This window comes from Calonectris borealis, chromosome 6, assembly GCF_964195595.1.
Source record: "Calonectris borealis chromosome 6, bCalBor7.hap1.2, whole genome shotgun sequence".
NCBI lineage: Eukaryota > Metazoa > Chordata > Aves > Procellariiformes > Procellariidae > Calonectris > Calonectris borealis.
Window position 1 is genome coordinate 18,654,324 of NC_134317.1, and position 18,615 is coordinate 18,672,938.

Here is an 18,615-nt window from a genome sequence, read left to right on the forward strand (position 1 = left end):
GTACTGGACATGGGTCCAGCATGTGCAGTGCCATCCTCGGAGCCCCCGCCTGTGCGGCTGTGACAGCGGCTCCGTCCCCGAGCGCCTGGCTGATCACATCTCGGTGGAGTTGCTTTTCAGAGAGAGTTTTTCTGGCTCTGGCCCCCCTGCGCTGCTGCTGCTCTGACATCCTGTTTCCTTATCACCTGACATGACCTTAATTAACTCCCCAGGCTGATAACGCTCTGGGCTTCTCCTCCAGGAGCTGTGTCTCAGCATCATGGCCTGCCTCACCCGCCCAGGGACCGCTGCAGAGACTGCACGGGCAGCTGGAGCAAGGGAGAGAGGGGGCTGCGTGGTGCAGGCAGGGCAGGGCAGGGATAGCTGGGGACACTGGGGTGACGTGGAGGGCATGGGGCAGTACTGGAGGCGGTGGGTTGGAGGCTGCATTGAGGGTTGCAGGGGAGATGCTGACCGGGTGGAGATGGCTGTCCCGGTGCAGAGGTGGGGATGAGGGCAGGAGGGGGGGCTGTGCTGATGCCCGGGGCAGGCTGGCGCTGGCAGCGGTGCCCATGGCAGGAACATCCATCCCAAGCAGGCAGAGGTGCTGTGCAGGGGTGTGAGGGGTTCTGGCTCCCCTCTGTGCTGCTGCAGGCAGGGTGCAGGGGCTGCTCGGCTGGCCGGGGCTGGGAGCCGGGGCAGGGGGCTCGGGGGGCTGAGCTGTCAGGGCCCCGCCGCCTCAGGGGGCTGCCAGCCCACCTGGCCACCCCTCTGCCGCTAGCCCGGGCAGATTGAAATGCCAATGACTTTTGTAGCCACTTTATCTCCCGCACTCGGCAAATATTGGCGGAGGGGAGACGATTCAATAGCGAGGTTTGCAGATGGGAATCTGGGCGTGTGATCCCGCGGGCTCTGTGCCGTGCGGCAGCTTGGCTGCCTCCACCGCAGCCACCGCTCGCCGGGGCCGAGCCTGGCACGGGCACAGCCCGGGGCCAGCGGGGCTGCTCCCAGCACCTTCTCCCCACGGACTGGTTCCCAGCAAGACACTGGTCTGAGCTTCACTGTGTTGCGGCTCACATCTCATCCTCCGGTACAGGCAGCTTGGGCCCTGGAGCAGGGTCCCTGCTCGTGGGTCCTGTCACTCAAATGCCATCAGACCTGTAGGCAGCTCTGCCCTGGCAGAATCTGGGGCGATGCCATGAGCCCTGCAAAAAGCAAAGGGTGCAAAACGCTCTCAGCCAGTCTTGTCTCAGCTTGCAGCCACACAACCCTCCTCCCCACAGCTCCTAGTCCCCAAAACCTTCATCCTGCCCGTCTCAGGTGCTCAGCTCCCATCCCCAGGCCCCCAGCCCGGGCAGCGGGTAGGACAGGAGGCCAGTTGTTCCTGGGGCATCCGTGGGCAGGGTGCAGCTTATCCCCTCTGCTAATGCTGCCTGCAGACAGAGAAGGAATTGCATTTTCCTGAAGCTGGGCATGCAGTGGAGACCACGGGCATTATGGAAAGTGTGTGCTGATACTGCTGCTCACAGCATGTGATGTATGGGCTGCTGCAGGCAGCGCATGGTCCTGGGAACATGGGACTGGCTCCAAGCAGGGGGAAGGGGGGACAGTCTGACGGACAGAGGAGATGGGAGCTGCCAGTGCTGCTCCCCAGTGTGTGGGAGGCAAAGGGGTCGTGAGGAGGGGGAAGGAGTCCCCCAGCTGCAGGGGCAGGTTGTCCCATCCCATCCCTGCCATGATATGTCCCTGCTCCCAAATCAAGCCCTGGGAGCTGGGAGGAGCCGGGGGGGACTGGGGAGCTCCTGCAGATGCTGAGGACCAGCACAAAGGCAATGTGGCCCAAGCATCCAGGAGGGGCAGACACCCCGGGAATCCTGAGCCCCCCCAGGCCATCGCTGCCTGCATGGCAAGCAGAGGATGGGGATACAGGGATACGGGCCGCGGGGTTGTCCCTGCCTGCCGGTGCCTGCGCCTCCTCCCCTGCCCAGCAGCCCCACGGAGGGAGCCTCCGCCAGCGCCGGGGCGCGGGGGCTCTGTCGATCAGCCCCTCAGCCCGGGAGTGCGCGGGCTGGGGAAAGCCAACCCCTATCATGTTTGTTCCATTGATTTAGTGCCGCGGAGAGGGTTTAATCAGCCTTTAGCCTGCACGCTCCAGCATTAAGAACAAATCCATTAGCCACAAGATAACCACAAAGGGTTGCGCGGAGGCTGGATGAGGTCCCAGCGCCTTCAAGATGCAAATTGGCAATCAAAGATCAAAGCCGCGCAGCTCCCTAATCTCTACTAAAAGGGCTCAGCTATTAACAAGCCCTTTCCCGCTGGGCTGTGATCACCCCACTTCACTCGGCTCCCGATGTGCTGGCGGGTTACACCATCACCCCGACTGGCCCCCCGGCCCCTGCGGCCCCCTGAGCTGGCCCTGGGGAGGAGGGTGCAGCCGGGGCTCGAGCTGTTTTTTTGTGTGTTGTTTCCTTCGGTTCTGACATGCTGGGGTCAAATCCGTGTTGGCGGAGAGAGTGGAGCCCCCAGCATCGTTGGGAGTCAGCGGCTGGAGGGGAGGAGAAGGGGAAGAGGCGGGAGCCGGGATGGAGCAGGGCGGTGGGGAAGCTGTGCAGGGCTTATGCGGTGACTTTGGGGACAGGGGGGGATGCTGGCAGGAGGCTCCCGCTCCCGCTGCTCGGGGATTTAGCCTGGTTCAGATCCTGCCTGGCTGCACCAGGTGGCTCAGGACAATCCCTGCCGACCCCAGGGAAATCAGTGCTGGGGAGCATGGTGGGGGGGCAGGGTGTGGGTGAGGGACCAGGACAGACCAGGGTGCCTTGGGGCCAAATTGGGGTATTCCCGCCCACCCCATATCACCCTGGGGCAGGGCGTGCACGAGGCTCCAGCTCCCGTAGTCGCCCTGCCGCCTCCCTTGTGGTGCTGGGTGTGGTGCCCCCCCCAGGCTGCAGGTTGGGGGGTTTCCCCCGCTCCCTGCCCAGGCCATCCTGCCAGCGGTGGCTCCACGCACGGCTGCCCTGGCAGCCCCGTGAGTCCTGCACCATGCAGGAGAGCCACGAAGCCACCGAGCTGTGAGAGCACTGTCAGCAAATCTCTGGCAGCACAGATGTGAGCTCTGCTCAGCCTAGTCCGGCTCGGGGTCCAGAATCCCCCTGCATCCCGCTGCGATGGTGAAAGGCTGGGTGAGGCACCCTGGGACAGGCGGGCAGGGGACCCATCAGCCCTGGCAGCGGGGAGCAGAGGGATGTGCCCGGTTCTCCTCCCGTCCAGAGACCTGCTCTGACGGCTGCCGCTCGGCGAGGTGCCGCTCGCGGCTCTCACGGCACTCCCAGGGAGGCAGCGCAGCCTTGCAAGAGGAGCAGGGAGTGAGGCGCTGGCAGCACCTCAGCCAGGGTGACAATAAATCTTATCAGTGTAAACCCATCCATAGGCAGCAGGATAACCTCTGTGACAACCCGGCTAGTGCGGAGGCTTCATCTGCACCGTGTCAGTGCTGCGGATTTACAGATAAATGCTATGGCTGGAGGGACCGTGTCTGAGCCGGCACCTGCCGGCTCCTGGGAGGCGGCCCCCCCTCCTGCCCACCGCTGCCCTGCGGCTGCGGGAGCTGCCAGGGCCAGGCCAGGGGGGGGTGACCCAGCAACATTGGCCATGGCATGCCCGGTGGGACGAGCAGACAGAGCAGAGCTGGTCTGGCACCTGGCAGGGGAGCACCTGGATAGGTGAGGATGGAGGGAAGGGGACATGCAGGGCGAGGTGGCATTGCCCCGCCTGCTGTCCTGGCCCTGCTGTATCCTACATGCACCGTCCCACAGAGCCCTGCATCCTCCATCCACCCGTGGGGGCATGGGCATCACGCAGGCTGGACCAGCAGAGCATGTGTGCGGGGGCAAAGACCAGGAAATGTGTGTGTGACACTGGCAGCGTGTCCCCGAGGCTGTGTGACAGTGCCCGGCGTGAGCAGCGCCATGTGTGAGACAGCACGGTCCGTAGGTGCAGTCTGCGTGCACATCCCTGGGTGGGTGTGTGTCCATGCAGCCACCCCGCTCTGGCTGGGCAGTGGGGGGGATGTGTGTGTGCCAGGCATGGGGGGGCCGGCGTGTGCCCGCCAGCGCAGCGGGCCCAGCGGAGGCTGCCAAGCGAGGCGGGCTGGCAGCAGCCGCTGCCCCAGGCCAGCGCTCCCCGGCTCAGCTCTTACATCTCCTGGCGGCGCGGCCCGCGCAGCCGTGGGAGCAGTAATGAGATGGAGCAGCAGAAGGACGGCGAGATAAGGCTGCCTGCGCTGCCCCAGCAGATTAAACGCTGGGATTAAGCAGGCGGTGCCAGCTCTGCTGCCTTTTTATCTCGCTGCTTCTCCCCTCTTATTCTCCCGCAGTCGATAGTGAACGGTCTCCGAGCTGTCAGCAAAGGAAATTGCTTGTTAACCCTTTGGGGACAGGCGGCGCAGCACTCGCTGCACGGTTGCCTTCAAAGAGAAGTGGTCCCCAGGGACGGTGCTGCCTGGAGAGCAGCGGGGACTGCGGTGCTGCGGGCTGCCTCCCCGCAGTGCCCTGGCAGGCGAAGAGGAGCGAGGCAGGGCCAGTGGCACCCAGGATCTGCTGCCATCTTTTAGCCAAAAGCCACCAGCATCCAACCGGCATCGTGCAGAGGCACCAATGTACCTGTAGGGCAGGGGACATCCTGCAGCGCTGGGGTCCCTGCGGGGTGACAGCAGCCAGAGAGCAGAGGCTGCCTGAGCTCCACAAAGGAACCCTGGGGACCCCACTTTTGGGTATCCTTGATGTTCCCTGCTTTCTTCAGCCTGCAGGATGGATGGGCTCAGCGCTACATCTCGCGTGAAACCACAGGGCTGCAGATCCTTCCCTGATCCTGGGTCCAAGTGGCACAGAGCGGCTGTGTCTGCACAGCACCGCACATGGTGCTGGGTCTCCTCCAGCTGCCAAGAGGAGCCCGCTACCCAAAACCATAATTATGGCTCTCTGTGTGTGCGCGGGTTTTGTTGCGTTTGCAGCAGCGAGGCTGGGCTGCAGCCCATCCCAGTGCTTATTGGTAGCGCGCTGTGCTCTGTGCCCGGAGGCGGCATGCCCGGCACAGGGGGTGTCTGAGGATGGGAAGCTGGCTGGGGAGCGCCAGAGGGGTGCACAGAGCAATGGCAGGATTGCTGCTCAGCATAGTCCAAACCTGGGCCAGGGAGCGTGTTAGCAGCTCGGCGAGCGAGCTCCGGCATGTTCGGGGACGCAGCTTTGGTGCTGAGCGCCTCCTGGCTCTGCCCCGCGGCTTTCCCCCCAGGGAAGGCAAGAGGCAGAAAAATGGGGCAGAAACCTCCTGCAACCCCAGCACCTGACCCTCGTGCTACCAGAGTAGGTAGGCAGCAGGCTCAGCGTCTCAGAGAGGCTTGCTGGCTGCCGACAGGCTGAAGCGGGCTTCCCCAGCTCCTGCTCCCCTGCCTCTCTGCACCCCTGCCCTGCGCTGCAGCACGCCTGCCCCTCCGCCAGCAGCCCCGCCGCTTCATCTTCTGCAATTCCCTTGGTATTGGCTCCTTCACCTGCCCAGGTGACCCTTTTGGTGGATGCTTTAAAGTGCTTAGTGCAAGCAAACCGTATGAAAGCACAAGATGCCGGGAGATCTGCAGGGAGCAGGTTAGCCCTGGCCAGGGCAGTGGTCCCCACCTGGGTGGGATGCTGCCCCACAGCCACTGTGGGATGGAGAGGGCAGAGTGACACATCTGCGTGGGCCAGGGACCTCACCGGAGCAGTGTACGAGCCCTGGGCAGCCGGGGCTGAGGAAGCTGCCGGGGAGCTGGAGCAGATGCCGTGCCGGGCAGCTGGGCTGTGCAGGCGAGCAGAGCCTGAATCGAGAGAGGAAATCGGGAGCGATTGGCACGTGCGGGCTGGCAGGCTGGAGGCTGCGAGGGGATGGGATTGCTGTTTATAAATACATCAAGGGAGTAAACACAACGGAGGGAAGAGAGCTATTTAAACTAAGGGACAATGCTGGCATGAGAACAAATGGTACAAACTGGCCATGAATAAATTTAGGTTGGAAATGAGGAGCTGAGTGAGATTCTGGGACGAATTCCCCCCAGGAGCAGTGGGAGGGGAAAGCACAACTTTGCGATGGCACTTGCTTTGCTATCGGAGGCAGCTGTGTGCTACCATGCCTGCAGAGCAAGGCCGAGAGGTGAGGTCCCCAGCCACTCGCCTCTGTGTCACAGCCACCCTGGCTCTGTGTGGCACTGGTGGTACGGTCCCATCCGGCTCCTGGTTTGGCCGGTGCAGGACTCCTGGGCAATGGCTTGCAGGGGGAGGTCCTTCCCTGGCACATGAGTTTGGGTGTGCTGTCACAGATGCTGTTCCTGAAAGCAGGATGGTGCCAATGTCCCCCTGCTGTACTGATGTCACTGGCGGTGCTGAGGCAGATGCACTGGGAAGGTGTCCTGGCCCATGTGTGCAGTGCATCCCTTTGCCATGCATCGCATCCCTGTGCTCCTGACCTGCCAGGAGTGGGGCACCCTGGTCCAGATCCTGCCCGCTCCCGGGGGGCACTGTGCTGAACGCTGGCCCCAGCGCAGCAGCCTGGCAGTGACCAGCTCACTGAGCCTGGTGCCGGGGCTTGGGTGCCTCCCACTGCTCTGCCCGGCTGGCGGCGCAGCCCGTGGCACAGCTGAGCACTTGGTATTCCGGCAGCGAGCCTGCTTGGCACGAGAGGGGCTCTGCCAGCCCCGTGCGCCCACGTGTCCGCTGCTGGCTCAGGTCTGGCCAAGGGGGCTCAGCTGGCACGGGCTGGCCTGAGGGACAGAGAGAGGCACATCTGTGGTGGCAGGAGGGGTCCCAGCCCCTCCGGGATGTGCCCACAGCATCCCCTGGCCCTGCTGCTGCCCCACTGCTCTCCCACCTCCTGGGGAAGAGGGTCGGGGCACCGTGGAGGATGCTCCAGAGCTTGGCCCTTTGCAGCCCTGCTCTGCCGGGACTGGGGCTGCAGAGCCCTGCACCCCAGGGAGGCAGGAGCCCTGGGCCCCATGAGCAGGGCTGCATCCCGCAGGAGCCATTCCGGCAGCTCTGCGTGGGGCAGGGGGCTGCGCCGAGGGGCTGCCAGTGTGGGGGATGGTTGTGCCACCGCTGCAGCTGGGATCGAGCCAAACTGGTGCTGTTGCCCAGCCCCTCCTGGGAGCGGGGAAGGGAAATGGTGCGACCGTGCGTGAGAGGGGACGTTTGTGGAGGCGAAAACATCCCACTGGCTCAGAAAATTGCTGCAGAATCGGGCTTGAAATGAGTTGAAATTGCTGAATCCAAGTGGATCTCATATCCCGGGCAGTTGCGATGCTGGCGTCAGCGCTGTGGCTTCCCTCCCGGGGTACCCAGGAGGGGCCTGGCCACGCCGCACGGGGGGAGCGGGCTGCTGGGGATGTGGCGGGGGGCTCCAGCAGAACCGGGCTCCAGGGCTGCAACAGCCACAGCGGGGGGCAGGAGCAGAGTCGGGGGCAGCATCATGGGCATGTCGTTGTCCCAGCTCCGCCAGTGTCATCCCAGTTTAGCCCCAGCTCCTGCACCGTGTCTCCTGGCCAGGGGCATCCCTGCGCCTCCAGCTGCCTGTGCTCACTCAGGAAGCAGCATTTCCAATTTTGGAGGCTGTTTTCCTTTATACCACAGCCGTGCCCATGCTGATTTGCTGTCTGGGCTGGTGTACCCGGAGATCACCCTCAAGGTTATCCCTGGACTGGCATCCCCGCCCAGCCCAGGGTGGGCAGCACTCCAATGTCTTCCCATCCCTGTCCCCATCCCCATCGTGCCCCAGTGATGACTGTTCTCAGGGGTGTCTCTATGCTGGGGTGCTCGCCCCTGCATGGTGTGCCCATGCCCAGGACCTGCCTGCCAGCTGCGTGTCCCAGCAGGGACGTGGGAGCAAGGCTGGGTGCCCCGGACGTGCAGGAGCAGGACCTGCCAGCACCGCACATGCCGCAGCTTGTTTCCCTTGCATGCAAACGTTTGGCTGGAAGCTTAGCGTGGCCTCTTGTCTCCTTGGAGCAATCAGGATTTGTTGCTGCTTGCAATGTTTAACGTCGTCTTCCAGAGGCTAAATACCGTGGGGAGCCGTGTAAGCTGCAGAAATACCTGCGTGAGCTGGGATCAGCCAGAGGCTGGCACAATGGGCTGGCAGCAGCGGGGATGAGGGAACAGGAGTGCGTGGGGCTGGTCCTTGTGCCCCCAGTGCTCACGGGTGGGCTGTTGTGAGCCAGGGTGAGGATGCTGGGGGCCAGCACCTTGCTCCCATGGGGGTCCCTGCAGCAGGGGACAGGACGGCAAGCCCCAGGGGGGTGAAGGGGACTTGGGAGGCCCCAGAGCTGTGTGGGGTGGGGAGGAGGATGCCAGAGCCCCCGGCGATCTCTGGCTGGGACCCGCCTGCCAAGGCGCAAGCAGCTATTTCTGTCAAGGTCAGCGTGTCTCCACGGCAGAGAGCAGGGAAATGAGGAATCGTGTTGAGAAATTACCTCCCTAATGGGGTCTTCCCTGCACGTAAGCACGGCACGGGGATGCCGGCGTGTGGTGGCTGAGTGGGGAGGCTGGCACGCGGTGCGGGAATCCTGCTGCCCCAGCCCCAAGGCTGCGGCACCCATAGGTGCCTGGCAAGCGGAGCAGGGTGCCCAGGGGCCCGTGCCCCAGGCGCCATCCCCAGCTGGACACGTGTGCTCCAGCGCTGCAAGGCGCTTTTCTGGGTCAGCTGCGGGGAGGAAATCATGTTCCCAGTGCAGACAGGCTCTGCTCTGCCCTTCCTCCTCCTCCTCCTCCTCCTCACACGCTCCCTGTTATCTAATTGGGTTTGTCATGCTGGAAAGGCAAAGCCCTTCAGGACTGTGCTGTGCTCTCGCTAGCACAATTTCACAGCTGGCCTCGGCACCCTGGCAGCCGACAAGTGAGTAACTAACTCAGCTGGGCACCACAGGCACCCCTGCCCTCCCCATGTGCCCCTGCAGCCGTGCCCACCTGCCTGGGACTGCAGGGGACAGGGGACAAGGCCACCGCCACTGCTGGACCTTCTCCTCCAGCCCTGCCCAACACTGGTCCATGTCCCTGAGCTGTCTGTCCCCATGTGCCCCAGCCTCTGCCTCCCATCCCCATCCCTCACCCCGCTCCAGGGCGATTGCGATGCTGCCCGGAGATGTCTGAACCGACACGAGATGGAAGCGTTCAAAGAAATGACATTTCCTCCAGCCTGGGAAGCTCATCCTCCGTTTAAAGAAAACTAATATAAAAGCTGCCCTGGTGTGCAAGGGGCTGATGGTATCAGGCTGGCAGCCTCCGGCTCTCGGAGCCACAATAAATCTCAGCAAGGAGCCGAGCCAGCTCGAGCAGCCCCACGCAGACGCGCCGGCACGGTTGGGGAGGGGGGGGCTGAGCCGTGTCCTGGGGGTGGCGCAGGGACACACAGGCTGGAGGGGACAGCTCAGTGTGGGGTGGGGTGACCCAGGGACCGGTCCCGAGGGTGCAGAGAGCAGAGAGCCCGCGGCAGTGCTCCTGCTCACGCCGGCATTGTGCCGTGGTGGGGACGGTGCCAGGGCCGGTAAAGCTGTGGGGCGTGGAGCCACGTGGGTGGCGAGGGCTGCTCCGCAGCCTTGGCTTTGTGGCCCCAGGGAGCTGAGCTCTGCCCCGGGGGAGCACTGCGGCCCCGCAAGAGCATTCGCTCCTCCAGCAAAGCAAGCAGCAGCGCTGGCATCCCGTGGCGGGCGGGATGGGGACCGTGCTCCCCCAGGGCACGCCGTGCGTGGGGCTGGCTGCTCCCCACTGCTGCCTGCCCCACGCTGCCGGCGGCGGGGCTGGGATGCTGCCCCCGCCCGCCCCGCGCGGCGCCGCGGCAGGACGCGAGGGTGGGATTACGAGGGGAGCCAGGGAGCGCGGCTGGGGGGGCCCAATGCTGCCTGGCCCGGCTCTGCCCTGGGGCTGGCGGGGCCGGGCCGGGCCGGGCCGGGCGAAGGGCTGCTGGGGAGGGAGGTGCCCGGCGGGGCCGGCGCCGCGCCCCCTCTGCGGCCCGAACGTGGGGCCCTGCTGCCCCCTGCCGGAGCCCCGGCCCACCGCCCGGCCTGCGGCTGCCGGGAGCCGGGAGCCGGGGGGCCGGGGGGCCGGGGCCTGGCCCCGGCCAGAGCCAGCAAGGGCCAGAGCCGGCACCCTGGGTGCCTTTGGGCTGGGCGCTGCGGGGCAGGGCCTGCGATGGAGGTGGGGTGGGAGGGAAGTGCCCTGCCACCCCTGGGCGCCGGAGATGCTGCCCGCTGCCTTCCTCGCCTCCCTCGGCACCCGTCCCATTCCCTGAGGCCAAACCCCGATCCTGACCTGCCTGGTGTCCCCCTGCGCCTGTCACCAAGCTGCCAGCTTGGATCGCGGCCGGGTCCCCGGGATGGCTGCAGAGTCACGCCTTGCTCAGGCGGCAGCTGGTGCTGGGGTCACTGCTGAGGCGAGCCGGAGCTCCCCTCTTTCCAGTCCCCCCTTTCACCGCTGCCCTCCTCCTGCCCAGCTGCCATGGAGCAGCAGGGACGCTGCCCTTCATGGGGCTCACCCCGGGGCTGCGGAGGCTGCGGGACCCCCTCGGCAGGGCTGGTGCCGAAGGCGGGTGCCTGAGAGCGGCGGCAGCGGGAGATGAGAGCTGCTGGGGAGCGGTGCTGAGCTTTGAAGGCACCCTGACAGGCTGTCGGGGCCCTGCCAGCCGCGCTGACAGCCTGGTGCAGAGACACCCTCCCGCTGCCGCCGCGCTCTGATCACAGCCTCGCCGTCACTTCAAAGCGCCCGCCGGGCTCAGGTGGGCTCCCACGCAGCCTCCCGCCCCACGACTCTACTCCTCCTGCCCCATGGCCCCGCTTCTCCCGCCCCACAGGGCCCAGATCCACTGGGGTCACCAGCTCCAGGGCGGGGGATACCAGGGTCCAGCACAGGGGACCAGGGTACACATGTGGTCCTGAGCAGCGCTGGCAGGAGGCGATGGCCACCCAGGCCTGGCACTGTCCTTCTCCGTGGGGCAGGGTCACCAGCCCCAGAGCAGCCAGCGGTTGGGGAACCTGGGGGTCCGGGCAGGGATCCGGGGGGGCTGCAGTGCCAGGGCAGGGGACAACGGGGATAAGCCAGGGTGCAGCATCCCTAGGCACAGGGCTCACACAGCGTGGCTGGGACAGGGCATCACTGTCCAGACACGGGTGCCCACCGTGCTGGGGCACTGGGTGCTGCCAGTTCACCCTGCCTGGGGTAACGCAACACACCCCCCCGTCCCAGCCCAGCTCGAGGAGGAATTTTCCATTCCCGAATGGAGGTTGGGGGAAGGCGTGTGTTTGCAGCAGCCCCCTCCTCTCCCTCCTCTCGCCCGTCACCGGAGCAGCTCGGGAAGACGCCTGCCACGTTCGTCTCCAGGCAGAGCTCCCTGGAGGGGACCAGGGACCCCGGGCAGCCTCAGGGGCAGGCTGCACCCCACTTTCCAGAGGAGCCACCCTGCCTGCAGCCATGCCGCTGCCCCTTGCCTGCTGCCGGGACAGGGAAGCCCTGGCAGCGGCTCAGGACGGCGGCGCTGCCCAGCTCGCCGTCGGCGTCCTGCGAGCCACCAGGATCCCCGGGCTGCACTATATGTGCACCCGGCCGCAGTCCCGCCTGCGTCGCCTGCTCTGGAGCCTGGCCTTCCTGGCCTCCGCCGGGCTGCTGGCCACCGGCGCCACCGACCGCCTGCACCACCTGCTCTCGCGCCCCGTGCACACCCGGGCGCGCCTCGCCTGGGCTCCCCAGCTCCGCTTCCCGGCTGTCACCCTCTGCAACCCCAACCGGGCACGCTTCTTGCACCTCACCAAGCCTGACCTCTACTCGGTGGGGCAGTGGCTGGGGCTGGCCTGGGAGAACCGCTCGCTGCTGCCCGAGATGCTGGCCGTGCTGGGGGAGGACCAGCGCGCGTGGCTGACGCGTCTCGCCAACTACTCGCGCTTCTTGCCACCCCGCCGCTCCGAGCGCACCATGCAGAGCTTCTTCCACCGCCTGGGCCATCAGATTGAGGACATGCTGGTGGAGTGCCGCTTTCAGGGAGAGCACTGTGGCCCCCAGCACTTCGTCCCTGTGAGTCCCCTCCTGGCAGGGGCAAGACAGCTGGGCTGCCCTATGGGTGCTGGGAGTGATGCTTCACCCCCCCCAGCAAGGGCAGAGAGGTGGCAGGATGGGGTGGGGAGGCTTAGATGAGCCCTTCCAAGGACCATGCAAGACTGTTCCCCCCTTCCACCACCTCCATGGGATTGGAAAGGGGTCCCTGGACCTCATCCTGCTTGCAGAACCCCCTGCCAGATCCCGGCCTGCTCCCTCACCCTCCCCATCTTTCTCCATCCCCAGGTCTACACACGCTATGGTAAGTGCTACACCTTCAACGGGGACCGGAGGAACCCACGAGTGACCCGCCAGGGTGGCATGGGCAATGGGCTGGAGATCATGCTGGACATCCAGCAGGAAGAGTACCTGCCCATCTGGAGAGAGACCAGTGAGTGGGGCTGCGGGGCGGGCAGGGCACGGGCAAGGGGTGCTGGGAGGGAGGGCTGCTTGGCAAGCAGGGCACCCGGGAGCGGTGGACTGTGGGGCAAGCAGGGCACTGGAGGGGTGCTGGGCCCCAGGGTGCAGGTGCTGGGTGGGTGCAGGCATGCAGCCCCTCTGTCCTTCTCTCGCAGACGAGACGTCATTCGAAGCTGGCATCCGGGTCCAGATCCATAGCCAGGATGAGCCGCCCTACATCCATCAGCTGGGCTTTGGTGTCTCGCCCGGCTTCCAGACCTTTGTGTCCTGCCAGGAGCAGCGGGTAAGGCAGGATGCCCCACAGCCCCTGGGGAAGTGCCCGCAGGCACCCAGCCCGGCACGGCCCTGCAGCGATGCCCATCTCGCCCTGGCAGCTCACCTACCTGCCGCAGCCGTGGGGGAACTGCCGGGCCAGCGTGCAGGGGGAGCAGACACTGCCTGGCTACGACACCTACAGCATCGCTGCCTGCCGCCTGCAGTGCGAGAAGGAGGCAGTGGTGCGGAGCTGCCACTGCCGCATGGTCCACATGCCAGGTGAGGGGTGTGCATGACAGCGTGGGGGCACCCCGCTGCCCCGACGGTCCCGCCTGAGGCTGCCCTGGCCCCCTACAGCCTGCACCCAAAGATGACCCCTGCCCCATCCCTCTGCACCCAAGTGTCCTTCCCACCCCATCCTTCTGCACTCGAGAGTCCCCCCCTGCCCCATCCCTCTGCACCCAGGGACCACCCCATCCTCTCCACACGCTGGGTCAGCCCCTGTCCTACCCTCCTTACACCCCACGTCAGCCCCTTCCCTGTCTGCCTTGTACCCAGGGCCACCCCTGCCCCGGCCAGCCTGCACCCAAGGGCCACCCATCCCCATCCCCTCTGCACTCAGGGGCCACCCCTGCCTTTAGGGGAGCGAGTCGAGGGCAGGGGGCACAAGCGGGCCAGACTCCCACCCCCCCAACCAGCTGCTTCTCCGCAGGCAACGAGTCCATCTGCTCCCCCAACGTGTACATCGAGTGTGCTGACCACACGCTGGGTAGGTGCGGCGGCGGGTGGGTGGCTGGGGGCCAGCCGGGTGCCCCCAGGGAGGGAACCGGGGGGCTGCAGCCGTGCCAACAAGTGCATGCCCCCAGATGCGGCGGTGGAGGACAGCCAGGAGCGCTGCAGCTGCCCCACACCATGCAACCTGACGCGCTACGGCAAGGAGATCTCCATGGTGCGCATCCCCAACAAGGGCTCGGCGCGCTACCTCGCCCGCAAGTACAACAAGAACGAGACCTACATTCGGTGAGCTGCCGGCGCTGGGGTGTGCCGGGGAGGGTGGGCAGGGGGCTGGGGACCTGGGGGACCCCCACCCCACTCCTGGCAGTGTGCGGGGAGCGGGTCCTGGCACGTGCAGTCCCTGCATCATCCTCTGCCCAGGGATGGCTGCCACTAGAGCATCTCCTCGACCCATCCGTGTCCTCCCAGCCCTCCTAATGGCATCTCCCCACCTCACGGTCCCTCCCGACCTGGGACACGCCCCTTCCATGTCCCCACTGCACCAGCCTGAATAACTCACCAGGGCCCCGGGAGCACCTGGGAGCTGGGGGGCTGGGGGACAGGGTCACGAGGTTTGGGGGGCAGTGGGGTTGGGAGGGTCAGTGACCAGCCCTCCTTGCCGAACACTGTGGTGTCCCCACAGGGAGAACTTCCTGGTGCTGGACATCTTCTTTGAGGCACTCAACTACGAGGCCATTGAGCAGAAGAAAGCCTACGACCTTGCCGGGCTTCTTGGTGACTCCCCCCACCTTCCCCTGGGACCCTGAGGCGCGGAGCTCTGGGTCCCAGCCCAGGAGGGTATAGGGTTGGCTGGGGGGGGACTGCACAGGGCGGGAGCTGGTCGCAGCCTCGCTGAAGGGCAGCATGCTGCTGGCTGTTCCTTGTCCCACATGTCCCCTGCTCCCTCCGTCCTGCCGCCCCTGCCCCCATGACCGCGCTGTCCCCCTTTGTCCAGCAGACCTGGCATTGCCCGCAGCCCCGCTGGCTCACCCTCAGCTCCCAGCGGGCTGCACGGCAGCTCCCGGTGACCATCACCCCCTCCTCCTTCCCAGGGGACATCGGGGGACAGATGGGCCTGTTCATCGGTGCCAGCATCCTCACCATCCTGGAGATCCTGGACTATGTCTATGAGGTGCGCCGAGTCCTCGGGGCTGTGGCTCAGTGGTGAGAGCGGGGCCGTTGCACGCAGGCGAAGTGCAGACTGGTGGCTGGGCTCCCTGGGGAGGGCGTGCTGTGCGTGGCCACCCCAGAGGGCTACTTACAGCCCCAGAATTGGGGAACTCCCAGCAGGAGGCAGTGGGAGGAGGACAGGTCCCCCAGCATCCCTCGGTGACCTGAGGACAGGGAGGGTGGCGAACAGAGGTGCTGTCCCCACAGTCAATCCTGTGTCCCCCGGGCAGGCAGGGGAGTGGGAGGCAGGTCCGTGCAGATCGGGGTGCCCACACGTGGGGTGCTGCCTGCGTGCGGGTCCAGAGCTGACCCTCCTATCTGCACCCAGGTGATTCGGGACAGGTTGAGCCGGGTCCTGCACCGCTCAAAAGCACCCCTGAAGAAGCCCTCGGGCAGCATCGCCACGCTGGGACTGGAGGAGCTCAAGGACCAGGTACCCCCGCGGGGGGGGGGCAGGGGGCTGCCCCAGGGGCTGCGAGGACAGGGCCTGGGCAGCATCCACCCCCGCCCCAGCAGGAAGGGACGTTGTCCCAAGAGTGAGGGACAGTGCGGCTCCATGTTTGGTGACCTCAGGCTGCAGAGCTGGGGCAGCCCTGGGGTGGCAGGGAGCTGGGTGCCCCCGGGGGAGCTCCTGGGTGGGTGGGTGGGGGGCAGGGTGCATGGGGTCCGCACCCATCCCACTGTCTGCCATCCCCGCAGAGCCCCTGCGAGACGCTGGGCCGGCACGTGGAGGGTGCCTACAACGCGGGCATCCTGCCCAACCACCACCACCGCCACCACTACCCTCACCAGGGCGTCTTCGAGGACTTCGCCTGCTAGGCCAGCTCGGGACTGGGGGGGCAGTCCCCCTCCACCCCTCTCCCCACCGTCTGCATGGAGAGGGACCGCGGCACTGGGCGCAGCAGGCGCAGGCCCCCGCCTCTCCCATCCCACCGCAGGGACCCGCCGCGCCGTTCGCCCCCGGTGATACCGCCGGAGCTGCCTCGGCACCGGCACCGGCACCAGCACCGGAGCGGCCCCCCAGCCCTTTTGCCCGTCCCCTCCACTTGCGCCCAGCACATGGGCTCGGCCCCGTCTCAAGCACACGGCATGGAGGGGGACGGGCACACTGGGTTTGGGGGAGCAGCGGGGTGCAGGGCAGAGGGGCCCTGGCGATGCAGAGCATGCAGAGGGTAAGCTGGGGTTCCTGCGAGCCCCTCCAATCCCTCCCCTGCTGACTCCTCCTGGGTGGGGCTCTCTGCCCTGCATGGTCCCCCCCAGGAGAGAGACGTGCCTGGAACAGCTTCTCCCCACCCCCCGCCACCTTCCCGCTGCAGGGCAGGGCAGCATTGCAGGGCACCCCTCTGAGCAGCACGGCCCCCCGGCCAGCCCAGGGACACCCCACCTGCAGCCACACCTGCATGGCACCACCCTGACCCCTGGCGCCACCACCACTGTGACACCCCCCCAAACATCTGCCCGCCCTTCCCCAGCCTCATGCAGCCTGCCAGGGCTGCAGCCCCCCCATCGCTGTTCCCAGTCAGACCCCTGCACTGTGACACCCCCCCCACTCCAGTGTTGGCCCCCGATAGCCCCCAGTCATTGCAGCACTGCAAACCTACTGCCTCCCCCCTCTCCTGCCCCCAGTCCACCGTGCCCCCCCCATCCTCTCCTTGCCCAGGTATTGCCCAAAGCGGCTCGTCCCTTGGTGCACCCCCCCGGCACAGCCCAGGCGGCTCAGGGCGGTCCTGCCCTCGCTCCCCTGCCTGTCGCCGCTCTTTTGCACCGTGCACGTACCCCTTGCCACACTCCCGCCCCCCGGGTGCTGAGCACCCGCTGTGCCTCCCCCAGACTGTACACGGTTAGGAGGGTGCCCCGTGCCCAGCACCGCCCGGACAGCCACAGCCCGACCCGCCGGCCGGAGCCTCGGCCAGAACCGGCACCCACAGCCCTCCTGCCTGCCCCGAGATGGCAGGACCCACGGCAGGACCCACGGCAGGACCCACAGCGCTCCCCCTGTCCTGTCGGACATTGCCTCCTCCCCCTCCACTGTAGCAGACACCAGCGCAGGGCAAACCGCCCCAAAATATCTCAGGAGGGGGGGCAGGCTGGCAAAGCCCCCCTCGACACACACTCGCGGCAGAGAGGGGGACCCCAGGGCAGGAATTTGGGACTTCTGGGGGAGCCTGGGGTTGAGCCAGGTGGCCCCTGGCCCTGCCGGTTTGGTCCCCATCCCCGGTGCCCGCAGATGGAACACAGCCATGCTGCGCCGTGGCCAAAGCCATAGATGCAGGAGGAGCCATCATCCTTGCGGCCCCCAAAGCCCCACACACGGGAGACGCAGGGCAGGGACCAGAGCAGCAGCCTGGTGACGTGCCCAGCAGCCCTGGCTCTGGATATGCGCGGCCCAATGGCCCCCCAAAATATGCACCCATGTGGAAACACGTTCCCTGTCGGTGCAAGCACCCCGCTGTGTGGTGTCCCCCTGCGTGGGGGGACACACAGCAAGCCTCCTGGCAGGGCAGGCACAGCAGTGCTCCCAGGGAGCCCCTCCAGAGCACCCCATGCCAGCTCCCCATGGGGTCCCCGCACACCCACCTGCAAGCAGGAGTGTCCCCAGAGGGGTGCCACGCATTAGCCTGTGGACGTGCCACGGCCGTGCCAGCCAGCCCTACACCAAGGTCTCCGGCGGCGGGCGGGGGGTGCAGGATGTGGCTCCCTCCCTGCCAGCGGGAGCAGCGAGCCCCGAGTGCGGTGGGCACGGGCACTGCGGCGGGAGGGCCGCGAACGCCCTCGTGCTGGTGAACGTGAGAGATGTGTGTCACTGTTTTATAAATGTACAAACGCTCCCTAATAAAGAGGCACAAGTACATCTGGAGCCGCCTGCGAGGGCTGGGGGCAGCAGGAGGGGCTGGGGCGGGCAGAGGGGTGGAGGAGCTGGTCCCACCCCGGGGTGACGTGGCGGTGGGACCGAGGGAGCACTTTACAGCCCTGCGCCCATGTGCTGGGCACTGCGAGAGCCAGCACGCCGGCTTGCCCAAAGGCGAGCATCCCTGCATCGCTGCCCACAGAAAGCCTTGCCCGTTGCCCAGCTCTTTGAGCCCTGGCTTGTGGCAGAGGTACGGTGGTTGCCAGCTGGACACCAGCAACAGGAACTGCCAGAGCTGTACCCTGGCCCTCAAATTGCTCCCCGGGACAGGGTGGGCACCCCACCAGCATCCCGCTGGGCTCTATTAGCCCCGGGCAGGCGGTGCAGTGGGGAAGATGGGCTCCTGCCCCCCGGGGGCTGTTGCAGGGTGGGGGGCAGGTGGGAGGGCGGAAACATGGTCTGGGGGTGCTTTGGAGGGTGCTCCACGGACACCCCGTGCTGGAGCGGCACCCCGCACCCCTGCCAACACCCAGTACCCCATGCAGGACCTGCTTACCCATGGGGTGCCCCACTGCGGTACCTGCAGCCCCTCCACTCTGTTACCAGCACCAGGCACAGCCCCTGTCAGTTAAAGACCGGTGCTTACGCTGGCACTGCCCTCACACGGGATCACCAGCGTGGTGCCAGCAGCCGCCTGCTCCTCTGGCACCCGCTGCGCGCCATGGGCCCCGTCCCCCCAGCGGGGGCATGGCACAGGTGAGGTGCCAGGGGCACCATCAGCTGTCCTATGGTGGGACCTCCAGCAGGACCCCTATGGATGCCATGGGCAAGGGGTGCGCGGTGAAACTGAAACAGGGGAGGCAGAGGATGGGTGGGGGCAAAGGGGGGCCCTGCTGGGGCAAAGCCCAGGGGCTTTCCCTGGCAGACGTGCTCCTCCAGCTCCTGCCCCCTTGGACCCTGCTCCACCCACCCCGGCCACCCTGTGGCACAAAGAGAGGGGACAAAGCGGGAGTCAGGGGCTGGCCTCACGGTGGAGGCTGCCAGCACCGGGCACCGCAGGTTTGCCTCTAAACC

The 18,615-nt window shown here is 66.5% G+C and overlaps 1 protein-coding gene across 1 annotated transcript in view; it reads left to right on the plus strand.

The window, feature by feature from the left end:
• Positions 1–17,549, plus strand: part of ASIC4 (acid sensing ion channel subunit family member 4) — a 29,659-nt gene extending 12,110 nt beyond the window's left edge. The window contains exons 2-10 of the mRNA XM_075153942.1: positions 12,321–12,465; positions 12,650–12,777; positions 12,869–13,028; positions 13,462–13,518; positions 13,616–13,769; positions 14,167–14,258; positions 14,576–14,655; positions 15,022–15,126; positions 15,393–17,549. Coding sequence (XP_075010043.1) covers positions 12,321–12,465; positions 12,650–12,777; positions 12,869–13,028; positions 13,462–13,518; positions 13,616–13,769; positions 14,167–14,258; positions 14,576–14,655; positions 15,022–15,126; positions 15,393–15,512 — 1,041 coding nt within the window. The 3' untranslated portion in view covers positions 15,513–17,549. The remainder of the gene's footprint in view (positions 1–12,320; positions 12,466–12,649; positions 12,778–12,868; positions 13,029–13,461; positions 13,519–13,615; positions 13,770–14,166; positions 14,259–14,575; positions 14,656–15,021; positions 15,127–15,392) is intronic.
• Positions 17,550–18,615: the final 1,066 nt, after the last annotated feature.